We start from the raw sequence: 14240 nt of genomic DNA, 5'->3' as shown, positions 1-14240 counted from the left end.
GTCTCTCCCCCAATGAGCCCAGAACTGGGGTTCAGTTCAGTTGGAAGTGGAGTTGGAGGTGGTGTTCAGAGCAGTCTGGAGCTTTTGTCTCCTTCCCGCCAGGGCAATCCCGCGGCACAGCCAACCGTCCCTTCTCTGCGCACAATGTGCGCGCCTCCGGGACCTCCTTTCGTTGCTCCCCCGGGGTTCCGCCTTACAGCCCAGCTCCCTATGGATGAGCCTGGGTCCCCGGGGTCTGGCCTAGAACTGGGGTTCAGCGCTGTCGGGTCTGGGGATCAGCACAGTCGGAGCTTTTATCTCCTTCCCTCTAGGGAACACCAGCCAGGCACTCAGCCATCCCTCCTCTCCGGCTCCATTCTCTCCGCATGACTCTCGTAGAATTTCCAGTCAGTCGACTTTCCTGTAGTTCTGGGTAGTGTCCATTTTATATTTTAGTTGTATTTTATTGAAATTGTTGTGTGTGGCTGCGGCTAGGTGTTTACCTGTGCAGCCATCTTGGATTCTCTCTCAGTTGAAACACTCTTAATAAAAGCATAGGCCAAGATGATTTTGACTTTAAAATGGGACATATGTGTCACCCAGGGGGCTTCCTTTGTTATCAGTCCAAGAGCCACAGCTACTTCTCAAAATGGTGAAAAAGGCTTCAGATGTTTAACCTGGAATAATAAAAAATCACTAAGCCCTGGCTGGTGTGGTCAGTTGGTTGAGTGTCATCCCATGCATGCACCAAGAGGTTGATGAGTTGATTCCTGGTCAGGGCACATCCCTGGGTTTCAGGCTCCATCCCCAATGGGGGTGTGCAGGAGGCAGCCTATCGATGTTCTCTCTCATCAATGCTTCTCTCTCTCTCTCTCCATTCCTGTCTCCCTAAAAATCAATAGAGACATATTTTAAATAATCAATAAGTCTCTGGCTTTATCAACATCACACCTACAAATTTGAAAAATAGAAAGCAACTTTATTTATTTATTTTTAAAAAAGTTTAAAAATATATATATTTTATTGATTTTCCACAGAGAGGAAGGGAGAGGGATAGAGAGCTAGAAACGTCGATCAGCTGCCTCCTGCACACCCCCCACTGGGGATGTGCCCGCAACCAATGTACATGCCCTTGACCGGAATTGAACCTGGGACCCTTCAGTCCGCAGACCAATGCTCTATCCACTGAGCCAAACTGGTTTTGGCTAGAAAGCAACTTTAAAGCAAAGATAAATAAATGCTAGCAATGTAACAGTAAGCAGAAAACATTTGTAGAGCTATGGTTTTTAAACTGAGTTGGGAAGGATCCAAGATGGCTGCGCCCAGGTGAACACCTAGCCGCAGCCGCACACAACAATTTCAATAAAATACAACTAAAATATAAAACGGACATTGCCCAGAAGTACAGGAAGGTTGACTGACTGGAAATTCTACAGCGAGAAGCAAGGAGAAAACCAGAAGGAGGCACAGAGGAGCTGGAAAAGCCCAAGGTATGGAGACTCGGCGCTCAGAGAGGACGGAGCCAGAGAGGAGGGGGAGGCGGAGTGCCTGGCGGGCGTTCCCTGGTGGAAAGGAGATAAAACTCCGACTGTGCTGGGCCCCCGACTGCTCTGAACCCCAGTTCTAGGCCAGACCTCGGGGACCCAGGCTCATCCATAGGGAGTTGGGCTATAAGGCAGAACCCCTGGGGAGCGCCGAAAGGAGGTCCCGGAGGCGCGCACACTGCGCGCAGAGAAGGGACAGTCGGCTGTGCCGCTTGATTGCCCTGACGGGAAGGAGACTGGGGCTCCAGACTGCTCTGAACGCCACCTCCAATCCCACCTCCAACTGAACTGAACCCCAATACCGGGCTCATTGGGGGAGAGCCTGTTTGGCAGCAGGCGAAAATCTAGGGCACTTTTCTCTCAGAGGCGCCAGCAGGGAGCACTGAAGGACCCGCATAGGGCGGGGCTCAGGGAAGCCAAAGCTGCAGGCTCCACCCTGAAACCCCGTCCCATCTGTAACTGCGAAATGCGACAAAATAGATCACAAACGAAAGAAATGGAGGACAAAAAGCGTCTGGATATAGAGTTCAAATCTACGCTTATAAGGTTTTTCAAGAATTTCCTAGAAAAGATGGATAAGACCTATGAGGATATGAAAAGAGATCAACTAGAATTAATAAGGAGTCATCAAGAAATGATAAGAGATCAACAAGAAATAAAGAATACATTGTCTGAAATAAAAAATATTTTACAGAGTCCTAAAAACAGAATGGAAGATCTCAAGAATCAAGTCAAAGATTTGGAACATAAAGAGCCAGAAGACACTCCTCTGCAGAAGCTAGAAGGCAAGAGAATCCAGAAAATTGAAGATAATGTAAGAAACCTCTGGGACAACTTCAAGCGAACCAACATCAGAATTATGGGCGTCCCAGAAGATGAGAGAGAGCAAGATATCGAAAACATACTGAAAGAAATAGTGACAGAAAACTTCCCCCACCTGGTGAAAGAATTAGACTTATAAGTCCAGGAAGTGCACAGAACTCCAAACAAAAGGAATCCAAAGAGGACCACACCAAGACACATCATAATTAAAATTCTAAGAGCAAAAGACAAAGAGAGAATATTAAAAGAAGCAAGAGCAAAGAAGGTAGTTACCTATAAAGGAGCACCTATACGATTGTCAGCTGACTTCTCAACAGAAACCATGCAGGCCAGAAGGGAATGGCAAGAAATATTCAAGGTGATGAATAGTAAGAACCTACAGCCAAAGATAATCTATCCAGCAAAGCTATCACTCAGAATTGAAGGCCAGATAAAGAGCTTCACTAATAAAAAAAAGCTAAAGGAGTTCATCACCACCAAACCAGAATTATATGAATTGCTGAAGGGGGTTCTTTCAGAAGAGAAAGTAAACAAAGATAAAAACTATGAATAACAAATACGTAACTATCAACAAGTGAATCTAAAAACGAAGGAAATTAAAAAATCTGATGAACAATATTAACTGTTGAATATAATAGAATCAGAGGTATGGAAGGGGAGTGAACTGACGATTCTTGGGGAAAAGGGGAGAGGGGGGCATGGGAAGAGACTGAACATAAACTGTGCACCTATGGATGAGGACAATGGGGAGTGGGGAAAGGGCAGAGGGTGGGGTGGGAACCTGGTGGAGGAGAGCAATGGTGGGGGGGGGAGGGGGAAGGAACATTTGTAATAATATGAACAATAAAAACTTATTTAAAAAAATTAAAAAATAAACTGAGTTGGCATATGTTCGTAGTAGCATAATAGTGAAGATTTGGAAACAACCTAAGTACCCATCAGCAGATGAGTGGATTAGAAAACTGGTAAATCTACACAATGGAATACTATGCCGCTATAAAAAAAGATTTTTACCATTTGCAACAGTATGGATGGATCTGGAGAGCATTATGCTAAGCGAAATAAGCCAGAGAAAGATAAATATCACATGATCTCACTCATATGTGGGATATAATGATCAACATAATTTGATGAACAAGAATAGATACAGAGACAAATGGCAGGGGAGGGCGGATAGAGATCAACCAAAGGACTTGTATGCATGCATATTAGCATAACCAATAAACACAGACACTGGGGCAGTGGGGGTTTGCCCAGGGTGGGGATGGCTGGGGAGGGGGTGTCAAGCGGGGAAAAAGGAGACATATGTAAAATTTTAGACAATAAAAAAAGCATCCTAAAAATAATAAAATAAATTGGGAAAAAAATAAAGTAAGTTGGCACTTATTTAATTTATTTCATAACATCTCTATAAGGCAAGCATTATCCTTCTTTAATAGATGTTAAGCACCTTGCACAAAGTTGGATTGCTTAAATAAGTAATTTCAATCCTTGAATAAAATTTCTCCATCTACTCAAGCTACTCCCTTAATCTCTGCTTTCCTAAATTACCAGATTTCTTAAAAGAGTAATCTACTTGGTGACTTTATTTCCTCACCTATTATCCATTTTCAAATCTTGGCATTTTATAGTTTGTTTCCTCAAGTATCTGCCATTCTGAAAAAGATCACCAATGACCTATACAGTATCATGGGACTCTAGTTGGAACCTTAAGTATTCTTTGAATGAAATTTCCAGCAACTCTAAGGACTTGCTTTTGATCCTCATTCTTGATCCCAACTTCCTTCTGAAACACTCTTTCTCATTTTTTATGCCTTCACTCTCCTTCCTCTGTTACTCTCCAGTATCTGAAAAATTAAACTGCTCAAAACCTACTTATCTTTCAAGATTCCATTCAAATGACAATTCTGAAGTCTTCCACAATGCCTCTGACAGTAGTCATTCTTTCTCCGAGTTTCCATAGTACTTTACACTAGACACTTATCACATTGTATTCTGATCATTGACTTCTTTTTCTATCCCTTATACAAGTTCTTTGAATATGGAAACTAGCTTATCATTTTGTATCTCTTGTGTTCAGCAATGACCTGACACAGACCCCGCTAACAAAAATGTGAATGAACCGCCAGTAAGTAGCAGCACTACGGACAGAGGTCTTTGCCTTTGCTCTTCGCTAAGAAGATGGCTCAAAAACAAAGGCTTATTGTTAAATTTCTCCCCTCTTATTCCATGAAAGTTATCAGGCTAGTGTCTCAGATTTAGGCCGTTTTAAAAAAGCTTCCATTTAGCAGCGACCTGCCCATGAAACATCATTTTCAAATAGAACTGTCACCCAGATAGTGGTGGCACACATGATATAGTTATGATTCTTCTGTGATTTGTTCATCCACTTAAAAAATATATTTTAAAATATATTTTATTAATTTTTTACAGAGAGGAAGAGAGAGAGATAAAGAGTCAGAAACATTGCCGAAACCGGTTTGGTTCAGTGGATAGAGCGTCAGCCTGCAGACTTAAGGGTCCTGGGTTCGATTCTGGTCAAGGGCATGTACCTTGGTTGCTGACACATCCCCAGTGTGGGGGGATGGGAAGGGGTGCAAGAGGCAGCTGATCGATGTTTTTCTCTCTCATCGATGTTTCTGACTCTCTCTCCCTCTCCCTTCTCTGTAAAAAAATCAATAAAATATATATTTTTTAAAAAGAGTCAGAAACATCGATAAGAAAGAAACATCAATCAGCTGCCTCCTGCACACCCTCCACTAGGGATGTGCTCGTAGTCAAGGTATATGCCCTTGACTGGAATCGAATCTGGGACCTTTCAGCCCGCAGGCCGACGCTCTATCCACTGAGCCAAAAAACCTCCACTAATTTCAGAGAGGAAGGGAGAGGGAGAAAGAGACAGAAATATCAATGATGAGAGATCATCATTGATAGGCTGCCTTCTGCACACCCCACACACTGGGGATGGAGCCTGTAATCTGGACATATGTCCTGACTGGGAATCAAACTGTGATCTCCTGGTTCATAGGTCGAAGCTCAGCCACTGAACCATGCCAGCTGGGCTGCCCATCTATTTTTTTCTCCATTGAGAAACACAGGGAGAAGGTGGCCATCTGCAAGCCAGGAACCCAGCCTCTACCAGAAACCAAATCAGCTAGCACCTTGTTCTTGGACCTTCAAGCTTCAAGTCCTATTGTGTTATTTGTCTGTTGTTTAAGCCGTACAATGTATGGTATTTTGTTTTAGCAGCTCTAGATGACTAACACATGCTGTTTAAATACTTTCTGGAAGCCAAAACCAGTTTGGCTCAGTGGATAGGGTGTCAGCCTGAGGACTGAAAGGTCCCGGGTTCGATTCCGGTCAAGGGCATGTACCTTGGTTGCTGCCACATTCCCAGTGGGGGGTGTGCAGGAGATAGCTGATTGATGTTTCTAACTCTCTCTCTCCCTTCTTCTCTGCAAAAAAAAAATCAATAAAATATATTTTTTTAAAATAAATACTTTCTGGAAAATGTCTTTTTCTCCCCCCCCCCCCCCCCAGGCAACTCTAATTGTTAGAAAATTCTTACTTATCCTGGGTCAAATCTTGCCCTTTTTATCTGAGAGTTGAGGGAAACCAAGGAAAATAGGGGATACAACCACAATGGAAGAGAATAATTTTCAAGTGAAAAATAAACCTGTGACTTAAACATGAGAAAAAGTTTTAAACTCAAAATCAATAATACAGCAAAAAAATTAATTCGCCTGAGAGGCATTATGGTACACTGTAGAAAATAGTGGTTAAGGTTTAAATTAAGGTTCTGCCTTTATCTGAGTGATAGCTTCACCAATCCTTAATTTTCTACCTATGAAGTAAGGATAATACTGTAGAGTTGTTGTGATAATGTATCAAAGTGCTTTGAAAAACTGAAAAAGTCTATAGGAATGGCAAGATATTGTTAGGCATCCCCGTTCTTCTTGTGGCTATATTTATAGTATTATTTATATTAGTGTGATTTATGTTTAGTTCTGTATATTTTATCTAAATTCAGAGCCCATAACTGCCCTCTGTGACTCGAAATCAGTGGATCCACAATGCACAAAACATACTTCAATAGTATCTAACAATGGTCTGAAAAACAAACAAACAAAAAAATAGCTTGCTTTAATTATATCAAATCACAAAAAAAAAAAAAATGTTTTGCCTATTTTCGATGTAGTGCATATCTCAATGAAAATACTTGCTAAAAAGCATTCTTGTTAACCAAGAAAGATTGTCACCAAATCAAAGAATTGTAGTGTTGAAAAAGGACTTGAGTCTCTGAAGATCATCCACTCTAATGCCTCATCTGATGCATACATTATTTCCTTCTGCAATACTCTTGATGGATAGGCATCCACTGCTGTTTAAAATACTTTCTGGAAAATGTAGTTTCTTTGCAGGTAACTTTGTTAGAAATTGGGTTAAACTCTGTCCCCTGTAACTGCCACTCTTGAGTCTTGTATTTCTTTTAGAGCCACATGAAACACATTTAATTTTCACTCTTTAAACTTTAAAGAATTTTCAAAAATTGATTTTAGAGAGAGGAAGGGAGGGAGGAAGAAATATCAATATGAGAAACGTTGATCAATTACCTCCTGCATGAGCCCCAAATCTGCAACCTGGTTATGTGCTCTGATCGGGAATTGATCCTCTGACCTTTTAGTTTAGGGGAGGAAGCTCCAACCAACTGAGCTACTCTGGCCAGGGCTAGTTTTTTAAACTTTAGAAGAGAATACTCATGTTCCTTTCCCAACTCTTCAGCTTCAGGTTAAACTTCTCAGTTCTCCAATTATTGTTCAATAATATGGCACATTTCAAGTCCCTCTTCTCTAGAGCAGGTCCACTGTGCACACCCTCTTCATTGTACCTAAACAAATTCCCTACGTGTGTTCTTACAGTGGGATTATCACCTTCTTTGCCATAAATAGTGTGCTTCTTTAGTCCAATCTGCTGAGATCTTTATGGATACTGGACTGTAAAAAAAAAAAATCATAAATATATATATATATATATATATATATATATATATATATATATATACACACACACACACTTTCCATCTCAGCTTCAAATTACCAGCAGGTCAAAAGCAAAAAAAGAATGCTGCTCTTAAAATTTGAGTTTTAAGCATGCAAGCAATGGTTGGAACAGTCAGATACTAGATAAGATGGCTATTAAAATATATTACAAAGATGCTAGAGCTCAGGATTAAGGACAAATTTATACATTCCGAAGTCAAGTCCTTCTCTGTCACGGGGATTTATGGATGCAGAATGCTGGTAAAGGAAGCTTGTGATGGGCCCAGAGCAGCCGGGTCGGGAGCAGCCAGGCCCAGAGCAGCATCAGCCAGGCCTGGAGCGGCCAGGCCCAGAGCGGCCGGGCCCGAAGTAGCCGGGCCCAGAGCTGCTGGGTCGAGAGCAGCCAAGCCCGGAGCAGCAGCCACCAGGCCTGGAGCGGCCAGGCCCAGCGGCCAGACCTGGAGCAGCTGATTGTGGAGCGGACCAGAGCAACAGAGGCCAGGCCTGAAGCAGCCGACCCGGAACAGCTCGCTCCTCACCTGCCCATGCCCCAGGGCTGCTTCTCAGACATGGCTGGAAACTTTTGGGGGATCCTGAGGGTCTGCTGAATCAAGTGATGAAGGCTTAGATCTGGAGGTGGTGAGTTATTATAGCGCTGGGGTGTTGATCTGTGAGTGCCTTGTGTGGGGTCTGGATGAGGTTGGTTGATCTATTTGGAAGTGTCTTTTGTGTGAAATATATCTTTGGGCATGTGGAGGTATTATTGATTTGAGAAAATACTAAGTAATTGATTTACTACCTGAAAAATTTAAAGTTCTGAAAGTTTAAGGTGTCTTGCCAAAAAAGGTTTTAAAGCTAACACCTTAATTTCAATGGAGAAAGGGGAGGACAAGCCCTTCCCACCCAGAACAGGTAATCCAATTCCAGCCAGCAGCTATCTTTAAACAATGTGTCCATTTACATTTGAATGGCTACGCCTTTTGATAGCCTAAGGGCAAATTTACTTGTAAACAAGTTTGCTTCTCAGTTCCCAGGGCAGAAAAAACAAGGTTTAAAATTATTAGATTTTAAAATTTATTCTTAAAAATATAAAAGTTTATTAATTAAAAAAAAAAACCAAGGAAATTAAAAAACCTGATGAACAATATTAACTGTTGATTATAATAGAATCAGAGATACGGGAAGGGAGTGGACTGACAATTCTGGGGGGTGGGGAGGGAAGGGGAAGGGGAGTGGTGGATGCGGTAAGAGACTGAACATAAACTGTGCACCTATGGATGAGGACAATGGGGGGTGGGGAAAGGGCAGAGGGTGGGGTGGGAACTTGGTGGAGGGGGGAAGAAATGAGGAACCTTTGTAATAATATGAACAATAAAGATTGATTTAAAAAAAAAAAAAAGGAGGCTTGTGAGGCAAAAGTGAGGTTAAGCCTAATGAGAATCTAGAGCTGCCAAACCTTAGCACCATTGCTAGCCCTTTATCAAACACAGTAATAACCAGAATTTTCCATGTGAGTCTTACCATGTTCTAGTCCATTTCTCCAGAAGCCACTAAAATGTTTCACTATAAACCATACTCGCAATTTTGGAAAGAAATTTAGGTTTGAAGAAGACTATAAGTATCTAATTATACTCCAAATTCCTCCCAAATAATGCAAAATAACATAATCAACAGGACATTATATTCACTTAATCCGTTCAGGATAATAGTAACAACCTCTCAGAGTCTATGTATGAGTGTCTTGGAAAACACACAACCAATCACAATCTACATGAAGTCCATGACTGGACAATCTGTGGTCAACATTGTTCATTAGATGTATGAGTGGTACCGTATTTTTCGGACCATAAGACGCACTTTTTTTCCCCCAGAAGTGGGGGGAAAAAGTCCCTGCGTCTTATGGTCCAAATATAGCCTACACATATACTGTAAAAAAAAAGTTTTTTTACTTGCCCGGCTCTGTGTGGTCTCTGTGTGCTTGCCCGGCTCTAAAATGGTTCTAAATGCTGCTGTTTACTTTACAGGGTTGATTACATGTGTTTATGACTGTGATGTTGGGTTTTAATGCACATAAAATATTTTAGGACACTATTTGTTTCAGAATCTTTTTTTCTTCATTTCCCTTCTCTAAAAACTGGTGAGTCTTATGGTCCGGTGCGTCTTATGGTCCGAAAAATACGGTATGTTTTGGTTGCTTTATCAGAACTGGGGTTGATAGTCAAAAACTGTATTTTAGAAAAGCATAAATATCAAACTTATTTTTAACACTTAGCCAAGACATCTATTAGGTAATACTGACATTCAAAAAAAGTTTGACAGTCTACTATTCTTAGTAAGGAAAACTAAGTGAATAGAAGATGTAAAACACACTATTTTTGACTAGAAGTAAAATCAAAGATCAGGTACTACAACAAAGAGGATATGTGGGATCCAGGACTAAACTGTGGAGAGGAAATGCAAGAATACAAGTGAAAGGTATTGTTAGAACCTTCTGAGCCAAACTAGTTCTCTTTGGCCTGGCTGGTTGGCTCAGTGGTTGAGTATCAACCCATGAGCCAGGAGGTCATGGTTCGATTCCCAGTGAGGATACATGCCAGAGTTGCAAGGCTCAATCCTAAGCAGGGGGCATGTAGAAGGCAACTGATCAATGACTTCCTCTCATCACTGATGTTTCTATCTCTCTTCCTCTCCCTTCCTTTCTCTGATATCAATAAGAACATATTTAAAAAAAACAACAACTAGTTCTCTTTTGGCCATAAATTGGAATGTGATTAATTCCTAGAAAACAAGGTAAGCACTAGGTATACATCAATGCTTATTAAACTAAATCATTTTTTCAAAGAGGCAAATAAAAAATATTATATTTTTCTCAGTTAGAAAAGAGAATAACAGCATGAAGACATTGGTTATATGTCAGAAAAATAAGTGGCTTTGTAGAAACATTATCTTTACTGTTATTATTAATAATAATAAAACAAATAATAACAGCACTTAACATTTATTACTTACAGTGCCAGGCAATGTACTAAGTATTTTATATACAGTCTCATTTAATCCTCATGACAACTCTCACAGGAAATGCTATGCATAGTGGGTTTCATAGTTTGGGTACTCTGCCTAGGGTCACAATAACCCTATGAGATAGGTACTATTTTTATCCCCACTTACAGATGAGGAAACTGAGGCAGCGGTTAAAGAAGTTGCTCAAGGACACAAAACCAGGAATGCAGGGCTGGGATTTCAATGCAGGCAGCATAGCTCTACAGTCCAGTATCACCTCTCCAGGAACCTAGTGATGGAGGGGAATATAAACTAAAAGAAGACATTGTTTGTTGTCCAAACTGGCCTCAAATTTTTAAAAAACAACATAGTCAACGTGGTAGGAGAATATCATGGCAATTAAAAAACAACGACTTTTTAGCCCTAACCGGTTTGGCTCAGTGGATACAGCACTGGCCTGTGGACTGAAAGGTCCCAGGTTCGATTCTGGACAAGGGCATGTGCCTTGGTTGCAGGCACATCCCCAGTAGGAGGTGTGCAGGAGGCAGCTGATCGGTGTTTCTCTCTCATTGATGTTTCTAACTTTCAATCCTTCTCCCTTCCTCTCTATAAAAAATCAATAAAATATGTTACAAAATAAAAAACTTTTTATAGAAATACACTCTATAAGAAAGTTCAGAAAAAAATTCAATAAAAGGTGGACAACAGTCAGGTAGTTTCTTAATAAAACAATTTTATTTTTCCTGAAGGTAATATCAAATCTTAGAACTTCTTTCCATCTCTCTCTCTCTCTCTCTCTTTCTCTCTCTCTCTCTCTCTCTCTCTCTCTCTCATTAAGCCTCACCAGAGGATATACTTTTTCTATTGCTTTTTTATTTATTTATTTTTATTTATTTATTTTAAAACTATCTTTATGTATTTATTTATTTATTTTTTATTGATTTTTTTACAGAGAGGGAGAGAGATAGAAAGCTAGAAACATCGATGAGAGAGAAACATCGACCAGCTGCCTCCTGCACACTCCCCACCAGGGATGTGCCCGAAACCAATGCACATGCCCTTGACAGGATTCGAACCTGGGACCCCTCAGTCTGCAGACTGACGCTCTACCACTGAGCCAAACAGTTTTGGCTTCTATTGCTTTTTTAGAAGAGCGGAAGGGAGGAAGGGAGAAAACAGAGTACACACACACAATCAATGGGATGTGACTTTCTTTCTCACACCAATTGGTTGCTTCCTGAACTTGCCCTGCCCAGGTTGGGGGACCAAATGGCAACTGAGGGACACACCCTTGACTAGGAATCAAACCGGAGACCCCCTCAGTGTGAGGGGGCCAATGCTCCAACCACTGAGCAACACTGACCAGGGCTCCTTTTTTCTCTTAATTCTCAGATGCTAAAAAAAGGCTACCAGAGGATAAGCATTCCACTGCTCCCATGCTAACTTTTTTTAAAGTGTGACTGCTTCCCTTATAATTTAATCAACCTATATCTAATTCCTTAAAAATGTGTTTTTTGACCCACTAATGTCATTACTGACTTGGTTAATTCACCTTCCTTGCTATTGGGCTGACAGAGGTTCTGCTTTCTACTGTTTTCCATATTTGTCCCTTAGCCTCTTTCTCAACAGGTCCAAGAACCAAGGTGAAAAGCTCAAACTTTCCCTTTCTGCTCTGTTCAAAAGTTAATAAGACCCCCACCTTGTTTTCAACAATATGCTATTGTAATTCCAAGCTGACAAAATATTGCTTCTGAAATATCACAATTCTCCGTAGTCTCTGGCTTACTTTCTACAGTATACATGTTAAATAACAATATAAATTACTTAAGGAAAAACAAAATCCATGCATAGCTTTTCTAACACTTCAGCTATTCTATTCTACTTACAGGTGCCATTATGAAGAGAAACATGGGAAGGTACATGGAGTTATATAAAACTACTGAAATGGTAGTATGCAAGGTGATGACTTCTGTTGTGTGATTTTTTTTTTTTAAACAAGCACAGCAAATCAGCTTCCATTTGGAAATTTTCATTTGTATATTCAAAATGTCTATTAACTTTTTTTGCATTTGTGTGCTAAAACGTACTAACAACTTGGTTTCTGACTGGGACAAAGCATTAAAATCTGCAGGGTTGAAATGGGCATGGTGAAAACACATGGCTCAGAAAACAGTGGTTTACTAAACCTCAGGGGAGGAGCCCTAAAGTGGTGACTACGTTATCACTGAGAGAGGAATTTACGAATGTTCCATTCTGTATGCATACGTTGTAAGAAGAGATTAAGGTCAGCAGGGAAATATAAAATTGGACTGTACAAGGTTGCGTATTTTTCACCTGTATTACACGGTTACAGATTTAACACTCCATTTAACACAAAGCTTCCTCACTGCGTTAAGGAGAGGTTGCACAAGCGGTACCACAACAGGCCCGAAGCAATGATTTCTATACCTTACGACGGTATATCCTACTGAGTCCCCGGCGCAATCAAGTAATTGCTGGACAGCTCCACCTTGTCTACCCGAGCTGAGATACCTTTGCCAGGAGTCCCACAGCAAAACCAAAACACTTCATCAAGGCATCAACGCACAAGCCTATGGTTCTCATTTTGTTGGAAAGAAAGCCGAGGAGCTGACGGAGAAGCAGCACAGTCCAAAGCCTCAAAGGCCAAGACAGAGTTAAGATGAGGGTGATGCGAGACCCCTCCCCCCCCCCCCCACACACACACACACACACACACTTCCTCTGCTCCAGCCCCGTGGAGCCACAAGTGAGGAAGAGAAGTTGTGGAAACAAGGAGGCGGGGGTGGTGTGGGATGGGGGAACCCAAGAGAGTTTAACGCAACTGTTTGCATATGTCCCACACAAGGACCGTCGCTCCAAGTCACTTTTCCCTGCTCCCCCGAGGGGCTTCCCGCCAAAGAGGCTACTTCTGAACCTCCAGGCCCACCCTCCTCTCCCCCGGCCCTTCCCCAGGAACCGCAGCCGCTTCGCGGCCTCTGGGGGCGGGCTGGAGCTCGGACCCCAGCCAGCCTCCCTGACAGCCGTTCCGGCGTCCGGTGCCTGCCCCAGCCCAATCCCAGGGCTCCTTCGCCGCCGCCACCCCCGCGGGGCTCCCGTCAACGTCCCCGTCCTCTCTCCAGACGCCCCGTTCCCCGCCTCCAGCGCCCGTTCCCATCGCGGGCGCGGGGAGCTTCTCCTTTCCTCTCCCCCGCCTCCACCCTTCGGGTGCCCACCTGGCGCGGCTCCCTTCCCCGGCCCGTCTCGTCAGCGAGCGGCCGCCTCCCGAGTCCTCCCGACCCCGCCCCGCTCCCGGGCGGATACAGTTTGAAGCCCCTCAGGATCTCCCTGGCACGCTCGTCCTTGGCTGACATGATGCGGCAGCCGCCGCCCGCGGCTCTCCCACGCTGGCCCGACGGAGCCTCGCAGACGGTGCTCCGGAGCCGAGGACCGAGCCGCAGCCCCGCCTGGACACCTCGGGCGAGCAGTGGCGGAGGCCAGACCTGGACCGGCCTCTCCCTCCCCTCAGCTCCCGCTCCTGATCCCTTCTCTTTCCCCTTTGCCTCGGAGTGCCCGCCCCAAGGCCAATAGAAAGCTCGTCTCGGAGATTGGCATCCTGCTCATCCAATAGAAACACTTAGCGGCTTCGCGGGGGGGGTGTTGAAGAGCGTCGGTGGGAAGGGCCCTCCCCGGAAAGTCCCGTAGGACAATATTTTCATTCGTTCTTGTTGCCTAGAGTTTGCACCCCCAGGAGGTTTGGCTTCAGATCTGCCGAGGCTCGAGGGGCTTGTTCCCGCGTCTGAGTGCTGAGATGACGGCAGGTTGCCCAGGGCGATGAACCAAAGACTACATTTCCCAG

The 14240-nt window shown here is 43.1% G+C and overlaps 1 protein-coding gene across 1 annotated transcript in view; it reads right to left on the bottom strand.

The window, feature by feature from the left end:
- PDE6D (phosphodiesterase 6D) overlaps positions 1-13950 on the bottom strand; it is a 53500-nt gene extending 39550 nt beyond the window's left edge. The window contains exon 1 of the mRNA XM_084891890.1: positions 13706-13950. Coding sequence (XP_084748016.1) covers positions 13706-13755 — 50 coding nt within the window. The 5' untranslated portion in view covers positions 13756-13950. The remainder of the gene's footprint in view (positions 1-13705) is intronic.
- Positions 13951-14240: the final 290 nt, after the last annotated feature.

This window comes from Pipistrellus hanaki (genome assembly GCF_964339955.1).
Source record: "Pipistrellus hanaki genome assembly, chromosome: 8".
NCBI classification, from domain to species: Eukaryota; Metazoa; Chordata; class Mammalia; order Chiroptera; family Vespertilionidae; genus Pipistrellus; species Pipistrellus hanaki.
Note: the sequence above shows the minus strand (reverse complement) of the source record. Positions and strands in the feature narration are given on the sequence as shown.